The 10,558-nt window shown below is 33.9% G+C and overlaps 1 protein-coding gene across 2 annotated transcripts; it reads right to left on the bottom strand.

Moving 5' to 3' along the window:
- Nucleotides 1-814: 814 nt before the first annotated feature.
- Nucleotides 815-9,854, bottom strand: LOC132276251 (purple acid phosphatase 2-like). Of its 2 annotated transcripts, none has more exons than XM_059777598.1 (8): nt 9,446-9,854; nt 8,845-9,045; nt 8,629-8,740; nt 6,865-7,094; nt 6,389-6,527; nt 1,846-2,066; nt 1,454-1,575; nt 815-1,354 (listed from the first exon to the last, which is right to left on the bottom strand). In XM_059777598.1, the coding sequence occupies exons 1-8, from the start codon at nt 9,641-9,643 to the stop codon at nt 1,156-1,158; spliced, it is 1,422 nt and encodes a 473-aa protein (XP_059633581.1). In that variant the 5' UTR covers nt 9,644-9,854; the 3' UTR covers nt 815-1,155. The 2 variants fall into 2 exon arrangements, with proteins under 2 accessions (XP_059633581.1, XP_059633582.1); XM_059777599.1 differs by lacking the exon at nt 9,446-9,854 and adding an exon at nt 9,208-9,397.
- Between the last annotated feature and the right edge of the window lie 704 nt (nt 9,855-10,558).

Here is a 10,558-nt window from a genome sequence, read left to right as displayed (position 1 = left end):
TAAGAAATGGTAAATAAAATATTATTTCTATTATTTTTACTCAAGATTGTTTGGGTAGATGAAAATTACAACATTAACTTTTATTTCTTGAAAAAGTTATATGAACAATAATATCCTTTTGGTAAGTTTTATACTAATCAAACCACAAAATGATAATTTTTCATACTAATCAAATATAATATCACTTTCAATACTAACTTTTATTTCTTTTGTTCATTTCACTTTCTTTTAATATCACTTTTCAATATTAATTTCAATCATATTCAAAACATACTTTACATAATTTCAATTTTATCTTTGAAACCGAAACATACTTCTGTTTTTTTTTTTCTTAGTTGGTACTCACACACACTTGCTTCCAAGGAGACTTGAACCTCTGACCTCTCTTTGAGGAATAAGAACCTAGTACCGCTAGAACACTTACCTGTTGGTAACCGAAACATACTTTATAACAACTTTATATCGAATACGCAACAACTATACATCCTGCTCTAACATCGACGATAATAAATAAACACCAAGCACGCAAAAACTTTACATTAGAAAGGCAACGCTCTTTACGGTTACCACCACATATCAAGAATGTAACAATTTTACATCGAATACGCGACAACCATCTCTTACTTCAACGATAATAAATATACACCAAGCACGCAAAAACTTTTCATGGTACGCATAATACCCTTAAAAATAGGGGTTGAAGAAGATAATAGAGAGAAAAAAAAGAGACGAGAAGAGAGTAAAGGACAAAGAGAAATAAAAGAGAAGAGAATGTAGATGGAAAATAAGAGAGAGTACAGAGAGAAGAGTATAATTTAGATTCAATGCACCAGTGAAGTTCATGTATTTTAATAAAATAATAAACCATTAATGTTGATGAAATGGAATTTGTGCAATACTCAAAACGACCCTGAAGATGTGTCATACACTTACTTTTGAGTTTTTCTAAATGAGTATCTTAAAATTGAGCTAATGACTAACCAGTTTCACGCAACTAACTATCATGAACAACATATTTGTGGAAATCTTTAGTAAATTATATTATGAACTTAAATAGCAAATCGTCTAATAAACAATGAATGCTAAGATGTGTCACACACTTACTTTTTAGTTTTTCTAGACCTAGAGAGTGCAGAGCATAAAATAATTCTATTATCATAATGTAGCTAAACTGGATTCCTCCCACGATTTCCAGTATCTGTTGTGAAGCCATAAAGAGTCACCTTCGACAGCGTATCCATCTTGATTGCGATGCCAACTGAAATAGGCATGAGTTCGGTTCTTGATGTCAAAAATTCCATGACCAAAGCTTGCTTCACGATATGCCGAGTAGGGTGGCTGTGGCTCTGTCATTCTGCAGATAAAGACGCAAATTACCAGTAACTAAAACTTACGAGGAAGAAAGCATATTTTCTTGATTAATGGCTAATAGCAGATTTGTGACGAAACATACTCTGTTGTCAATCCCTCTTGATTTCCTCCATCTCCAATTGTTATGTAAACAGGGGCTGAACGGTCACTAATGGGAGTGCACAACCCATTTACAATGTTGTATGCAATATTAGATACACGTTCCTGTAATGTGAAATATTTTGGCATTAATTATAAACCAAGTAGTTAAACGTTTAATGTTCTGATAGCTTTTTATAGTTTGATCACTTGTATAACATATATAGAGATTGCTAGAAAGAACCAAAACCACTGGAATATATATGCAAAAGTAATCAAACAGATGCTCAAAGAATAGACTAAGAAATGAACTCAAAGGTTAAGAATTGTTTTACGAATGAGAGTTATTTCTATTAGTAATATAGTTCAAGGAGAATGAGAAAATTTAGAACTTACTGATCGTTCATAAGCATGAACATGGCCAGCAAAGACAATGTCGACTTTGTACTCCACAAACCATGGCTCATACATCACTCTCATGGTTTCCCCTTCCATGTAATGATGTACATAACTACTATAGAGTGGAGAATGCATTAAAATAATGAGCCATGGTGTTTCACTCCTGTTCACTTTAGGTAGCTCCTTTATTAACCATTTGTACTGAGGAGTGTATTTGCCTGCAAAGAAAAAATATATATTCAATAACTGTTTGAAATGTATATTCTCCACATATTTACATGAAGAACCGTACAACAAACCAGACACGCATTAATTTGTAAAAGCATTACTGCAGCTCTTGACGTGCTAATAGGCCTTAAGAACCCCAAAGCCCTATATTGCTTGTGATTCCAAAATTGGGTGGTGTCTGACCTAAAGACCAATTTGCTTAAGGGAGATGATAATGCCTCTTTATACAGGAGCTATTTTTCAATCGGACTACCTAGCGCAATAAAAATATTTCCATAGAAGTTCTGTGCCATATAATACTTCTGCGATTTCACCCCATTAGAGAGTGATGTAGAATTAGTATTGACTCGTGCACATAATCCTTCCATACATGTCAAGTTCCTCCTACTATACATGTTTTTAATCTGTTAAGTCAAAACACGAGCATTTTTGTTTTTGATTCATTACAATCATCTAATTCTAACACTAATCAGGGTCAGCCAGTTCTGACAAATAGTTTATCTCTTTCATGACATCAGATCCATAAAACCATTATTGCATTTCTGGAATTGGCAGCAAAACCAGTGTTGGAGGCAACACTTCCCTTCCACTCTTACAGACAACATGGCTGCTGCTTCATCCTCCACTTTAGACCTTCCAAACGCCAACATCACTAACTCAAAGTCTCCATCAAACTTGATAGAAACAACTATTCTAGTTGCGTTGTCAGTTTGAGATAATATTTATCTGCACAGAATAAATCGCCTGGGTAGATGGTTCAGCTCCGATGCCTGCATCCTATGAACGTCATGGCATCATTTTCTCAAACCGAAATACTGAATGTAGCATTTATCACATGGAGGAAATCATATCACTTTGGGAAGGTGTGCATCGAAGCTACTCTCACTGGATCAGTATCAGTTCAATTACCTTGCCTCAAGACTGAAAAAGAAGCATGGAACACAGTTCAGTAAGTGTTTCCATGAGCCTAAGGCAACGAAATCTTATCTTGCAAGGAGCTTCAAACAACAGACAAGGTTACTTTTGAATTAATCGGTGGCTAGAAGACAACTTAATGGAGTTCGAGTTGGAGGGGGATTGAGCCTAATTTCACACTTATTTTTTGCTGATAATCCTACGCAATCACTAATCATCATCAACACATAAAGCCTATGGTAAAATATCTTGTTATAGTGAATGAAGGAATTTTAGATTTTAAATCTGGTTCAACATACACTAAACAGTCCTGGACAATATGCGGCCTACTTAACCACCAGTGGAAACCATCACCTTAAGCCTTTAAGCCAAAGAACAGCACCTTATGTGTATCTAAAACACTCAAAGCTCAACTTTCCCTTATTCCAATGACCATACTGCTCTTTACAACACAAAATGCATTAGGACACTATTTCAGCAAACCTGGAAATGTTTACGTTGGGACATAGTTCCAATCATGGGAACAATAAGGAGTCACCAGCACATCCATGTGCCCTGAACCAACATCCCTTAATAAACAAACCAACTCGTATTGAAACCCCAACCTTTTCTCAAGGTTATTTTTTCCTGCATAGTCTTTTCTCAACGTTATTCAAATACTAAGTCCCCATTATATCAATACAGTGCCGGCTCCAACCATAACTGGCCCCAACTTAGGAGTCAAACTTATAATAAAACAGATTGTGCTGCACATTAATGTCATTTTTGGTACATGCAATTGAGCTCTCAAATGCCAAATCAGAGCTCCTATTTCTTTCGAAAAAAGTGCATTTTTCTGACATAGGTACAACTTCTCACATGACCTTCAGCCGGCCGTGTTATTACATTCTGTCAACTATCACGATCTTTCTGTAGATGTTAAGCCTTTCGAGTCTCATCTTGGTTCAACAATAATTAAAGAAAATAAGATATTCAAATAAATGAATTTCATCCAATTACTATCCATACTGTGTTTTCAGCAAGTAGGGAGCAATAGAACTCTATGGAAAAATGGTGGCAGAATTGGATTCTGTTCAAGGAGTTAGAATAGAGGTTTCAAATAGGAAGGGCTGTTGCAACAAAATGTACTTCAGATCCTACATTCGGACTCGGATAATTCTGACCACAGTAAGTGCTGTATCTAATTGCTTAATTTGGATCTTGAGCCTCCTCACAACTCTGGCATTGTCCACATGGCTATCCATCTACATAGTTAGAATTTAGATATTTCTAATTTTAGCAATTAATAAAGATGGTGAACGCTTCCAAGTAGCTAAGAGTCATGAACTGCATTTCTCATTTCTAGTCAAGTCAGTTATCAACTATTGCTTTGAGTATCGTACCCAAAAATATATGAGGATCTGCACCTGCTCATCTCACCCTATTCTTCATTTCTCATTGCTACTAGAAGGCATGTGCCTAAGATTCCGCTTGGTTAGATACAAATAGCAAGAAAAGAAAGGAACTGGAAAATTTCTGTACACTTCAGATGTTTTGGTTAGCAGGAAAAGGAACATTGTTGACGGAAAATTACATTACATAACCACCTAACTTTCCATAAAATATTCCTACAAAATACAGAGCAAAATTTTGATTTCTTGAGAAAATTTTAAATAATGCCCTTTCTTTCATGGTAAGTCTCATGCTATTCAAACCATAGAATGGTAATTTTTTTTTTTATAATTTTCTTGAAAAAAATTTATGCTAATCAAATACATAATGGAAATTTTTTTTTTTTTTATTCACTTCACTTTCTTTTACTTTCACTTTCCACTATTAATTTCCATCTAACCAAATGGAGCCTAAGGGTTTGAAAGGGTCTTTTTTACTTTATCATGGCAAGGGGGAGGGGGAAATCGGACCAAGGCTCCCAACAACCACAGAGGAGCACCCTACCACTGGGCCACAAGTTCACCCCCAGTTTGAAAGGGGCCTTGCGTCAATCAAATGCCATGCACCAACTAAATCAAAATCTAGTATATAAACATAAATGTGGACAGTAAGATTCATTAAATCGTATAAATGTTTAATCATCTATTATATCATCATATATTTAGAAATATTGGACATATACCAAAGGACCATTCTAGATGAAATAGAACATGTCAAGCAACAACCACTTAACAAAAAGAAAGGAAAAGACAATATTAAACAATTAAAAGATGAAGATAAACTATTTTTTCTTTTCTCTTTTTTTCCTCGACCCTGAAGCCTACTTACAAACCATCATCTAACTTCTTTTCTTTTTTCTTAATTATGCGCCTAACTGTTTAGTGTGTATAGAAGAGACCTTGTTTTTCATAGAAGGTGCTTTAACAGAGCCTTGACAAGCCTTTTTTTTTCATTTACCTCTCTTCTTCTGCTTCTTCCTATATGATTCCCATTCAAGAATCATTATTCGAGGTCTATCAATGCTCTTTATTTTTTCAAATTCCTTGATATTATATAATATCATCCTAGACCTTTATACAGCATTTCTGCTTTCTCTGATGTTGACTAGGTTTGTTTGCCTAACACTCACCAATCAACCGCTGGATTCTGCACCCTTTTAGGACCAAATCAACTATTTTGTAAACCTGTTGTTCTAAGAAAGAGCCCATGGTCTTTTGTTAGAGTTGCAGCTAAGTACATAGATGTCACCCTTTTTGAAATGTTCTGAATTTCCTACTTATTCAAGATCTTGGGATTCCTATATCCTCTCTCATGATACTTTCTTGTTACAATCTATGTGCTACTCAAATGGCTTCCAATTCGGTTCTTCATGCTCGCACTAATCACATCGAAGTGGACTATGATTTTGTTTTAGATTTTGTTAATATATGCTTTTCTCCATGTCAAAGCTGTTTACTATCATGCTGAACTAGCTCACTACCAAGGATAACACTACCGGTCTTCCTGTCAGGTTTTTTCAAACCATCGCTGTCCTGCACTAACAGTTTGCAGGGGTCGGGAGTAATAGAGTGATGAATCCCTATAACTCATGCACATAATCCTTCTATATGTTCCTACAGTACATATTACTACTTTTGGTCAAACCCCAGAGGGGACAGTTAGAATTGTATTTGTTATACTCATCTAATATACAATAAGAAATCCTAATTAGGGCCATGGGATTCTCATAAACTCTGTTTCTTTCACCCCAGTAATTAATCTTAACTAGATTATTCATCTTTTCATATTTAAAATTATGATTTACGACAAAATATAAATAATAAAAAAATTGCCTACTGTTTTCTTATATTTTCTGCTGCATGTAAGCACATGTTTTTAGCATGTTATGGATTAATATAGCTACAAGTATACCTTTACATATGAAATTACATTGAAATCATGCAAGTTGACAATAAAAATGTCTTACCAAAGGCTGAATAAGAAGACATGACAATAATGTGTGCTGAAGCTCTCTTAATTGAGTACCAAAGAGGAGATGTGCTATCAGATGCTCTGTATGGCACAAAATAGCGGTGTGTATATGGCTTGAATGGTTTAGGTTCACCCTGCAACAGGATCATCCTCATTATCATGGCTGGATGTTACGCATCACGTAACTGAGTTGAGAATAATGTTCACCATAGATAGTAAGAAGATGACTTAGTTATGCACAAGGATTCGAATAAAAATCATATGAACATAAACTCAATTGCTCTTCCATGTAATCCTTCCAGATAAAATTTTTCTTCAAGTTTCATAATAGAAATGTTTTATGCATAAGGCATCATGACAGATGGTTTTACTCTACATTAATTACGCTACTTTTTAACTTGATAATTTATACAAGATGAAAAGGACCAATTATAAATTCACGGTGCTTGAAAAAAATGACAAGATGCATACATATTCAGGAGTGAAATCAATTTCATGATTCCCTGCAGTCCAAATCCAAGGTTGATAAGCAGCATTTCTTTCTACAAACCTCCCCCATGTATCCCACCTTGTATTGTCATGGAATGGATAAGCATCTGCATAAGATAGGTCCCCAACGAACAACAATGTCTGCCCTTTTGCTGGGTTCAACTCATAATGGGTTAATGTTCTATTTGAATCATAAGTTTGACCAAGATCCCCTGCACACAATCCTCAAAAGAATGAGTTCACAGCAAAAATCCGTTCCATTTTTGCTCTGTTTGTATATTTCAGCGCATTTTATCCCAATCAGACAACATCTACATATTAGATAGAGTAATCTAATATCAACAGTAAAAGTTAACTAACATAACTGCCTTCATCTGAATTTATTTCATATATTTCAACAAAATCAATGTTAAATCTTTGTAGAATCTTAAAAAAATTTAAGCTCTAGCACCAATTCTAGGACCCAAGACAAATCTTAGAACCAAAAATATCTGACTCTGTGCAAAGCTCTTGAATCAAGCAATGCCCATTACCATCATAAGCAGTAATCTCCAATGAAATTTCTATCACTATCAGCAATTCGTCTGAAAACAGTTTCATTTAACCATTGAGAACCTCATATTCACCTGTGGGTGCATTGAACCTCATCTTTGGCATAACTGTTCTCTTCTTATCAACAACAACTAATAACGAATTCATACTCCTCTATTCCAACTTAGAACCAACAAAGTAGTTATACATTCCAATAATTCGATTATGACTTCAATTCAGATATTGCCACTATTTTAGACCACCAAAGACTTCCTCTTCAACAATATTTTTAACAGCATTTTTTATCAGGAAAAACAGATCTTCAATTTAGGACCGAGCTAAGTTTGATACCGAATTTTTTTGTCACATCAAATAATTTAAGAAGCCCCAAATCCTCTACATCGTCAGTTTCATCAATTACATCAACAAAAAAATTTAACAATTAAAATATTCAAATTTAGTGCAGTGTTGAAATAATTGTTCATTTCTCCAAATTTCTGAAAGCTGATTAATCTATATTCTCACCGCAAGGACAAGACTCCAAATTTTTTACCTCAAAATGATTCCCTCCCTTGAAATGAAAATTAATAGAAACATCTGAATCATCAATATATATCATATCAGAATTTAATTCCCTATGTGAATTTTAATAATGTTTTAAACCGAGTCTTCTACTTCAACCGCGCAAATCTTGCACCGAGTTCAGGAACCAATACTAAATCTTCTCATCAACTCATGCTCTTTTTAGTTTCTAGAAAACCAGAATTCTCAGTGATTTTGTGCAGCTTCAATACCAATTATTAGCGCCAAATACCCACAGCCATACGCATAATTATGTTTTGTTGTAACTTACCAAATCAAATCATTAAAGATAAAGGAATGAGGCAGGCTCACCTTCACAAGGGAGAAATTCTAACTAATATATTTACTAATACGCCTCACACACACTTACCTAAAACCCTATATATTTATGTATCTGTGTATACTCTGCCAGTAAACACACTCATATTCCGATCAGAAAACAAAATCCAATGATTTAAAGCACTCCATATAAAGATCTTTAATGCATAATAATTCCTAATAAACCCTATAATATAAATTACAAGATAAAAAAGGATGAGACTTGGTTTATGATTTACAATCTACATGATGAACAACCTTTTTAGTGCAATTAATTAAACTAACCAGTGGAATGAATTAATGTTCAAGAAATACCTATGAGACCAAAAGTATAAGAAGCATCCGGACCAACTTTCGGAGGAGTTACAAACCAAAAATGTCGCCTGGTGTTCCCAATCCCGACCTCATAGTAGTATTTGGTATCAAACTGCATTTGTTCGTAATAAAGAAAATCTCAATATCCAAGTTGTATACTATTCTCTAATCTTCAAACTAGCAAATTCAAATTCAAGTTGTAAGTACAATCGCAACCTCCAAATTCTTGATGGTGCAGTGATGAATGTAACCAGAAGTGTAATTGAAGTATTTGTAGGTAAGGACGACGCCATCGGCACTATTCTTGAGCTTGCTATTCTCAACCCAGTATAGGACTGTATTTGAACCAGGTTCATCTGGAGTGATCCAAGAGACAATCACACTGTTTCCCTCATAATCCCCTTGTGTTATATGAACCTTCAAGTAAAATTCAATAAATTATAAAGTGGGACATCTAATTTGCACCAAAATATGAAAAATGAAAGCAAAATCAACAAGGAAAAAAAAAAAAAAAAACCACCCAATTTCTATTTGCCTGCCAAGAATCTTAAGTAAACAACACAAATTAAAGTCTTCTACCTGCTTGCTCCATAAATGTGAGGTTTTCATTTTTGGAAACTAAAATTACACAACACAAAGGCGGGAAGAAAACTTTTCTAAATTTCTTATCCTCAGCTTTCTTGGCAACCAAACAGGGAATATGCAGGGCTTACCATGTTAATCCAATTAGGATTAACCCTAGAAATAAAAATATACAAGAAAAGAGGTAGAATTTGTGAATGAAGAAGAAAAAGAACTGAGGATTGAAGACACATACCTGTTGGGGTGCATTATACCCAGGAGGAACTTTAAACACATCACTGTCTATTGGCATATCAGCACTTATGTCATTCTTTCTAGCAAAACTACTAGTTACACCACCATCACACAACTCTATATCGATACCATTATCCAAAATTAGACAAAAAAGAAGATAGACCAAACCAGCACAGATCCGATTCGAGTTCGAACCCATCTTCTATCTATCATTCAACCAACAAACCCAGTGCTCAATCTTAACCTACAAATTAAAGTTACTAATGACCAACACTTAAACAACGCTTTTCAAAAATCTTGAAACTTGATAAATATATAAAATACTGTACGGAGTATTTCTTTTCTCAGCTTTCTTTGCAACCATACAGGTGAGGAATATCCATTACGTGATTCTTCTAACTTTGTCTCTTGGAGACGCGTCGTATTTAAAGCAAGAGATGCGTAATAAAAAAAAAATGGCATTGGGAAAAGACACGACAAAATAAATTACACACAATGAAAATTGAAGCAACGTGGAGTGTAGGAGCAATAGCAAGGACCTATGTAGCATGGAGAATGAAATACGAATATAATTTTAATATGTTAAATTTTAAAAAGTAAAACACTGATTGTATTTGAAAACGATTATATAAATATAAATTTTTATTTATATATATATATATATAAGTATTGATTAATAATATTATAAAACTTGAATTTATTTTTAATTTTTACATATATAGTTATTTTACTACTTATAATAGTTTTTTTATATTTTAAATGATTATCCGTATATAATGTCAATTTTTTTAAAGGAAAAAGGTAAACAATTTAGAATATTGTGTTTATATTATTTTTAAGATTGCGGATAGACTTGTATTAGAAATATTTGAAAGTGTTGGTAAAGTATTCAAGAAGTGTCAAATGAAGTGTCGCGAAGTCTCCAAAATTATTTTAAAAAATTATTTTTATTTACGGACACACACACACATATATATATATATATCTTTTTGTTGTTTAAGGTGACTCTCATTCAAATAATTTTCTGGATCCGTCACAGGAGCATGCTTAAAATATAAAACGTGACACTCGTTTAAAAAAATAATAATTTATATGACTTAGAGTGTACTTCCTA

The sequence above is a fragment of the Cornus florida genome, unplaced genomic scaffold (assembly GCF_030987335.1).
Source record: "Cornus florida cultivar Cherokee Brave unplaced genomic scaffold, ASM3098733v1 CherokeeBrave_3.0.0_Hap2_Chr10, whole genome shotgun sequence".
Classification (NCBI taxonomy): Eukaryota; Viridiplantae; Streptophyta; class Magnoliopsida; order Cornales; family Cornaceae; genus Cornus; species Cornus florida.
The sequence above is the reverse complement of the archived record's forward strand: the minus strand, read 5'-3'. Positions and strand labels throughout refer to the sequence as shown.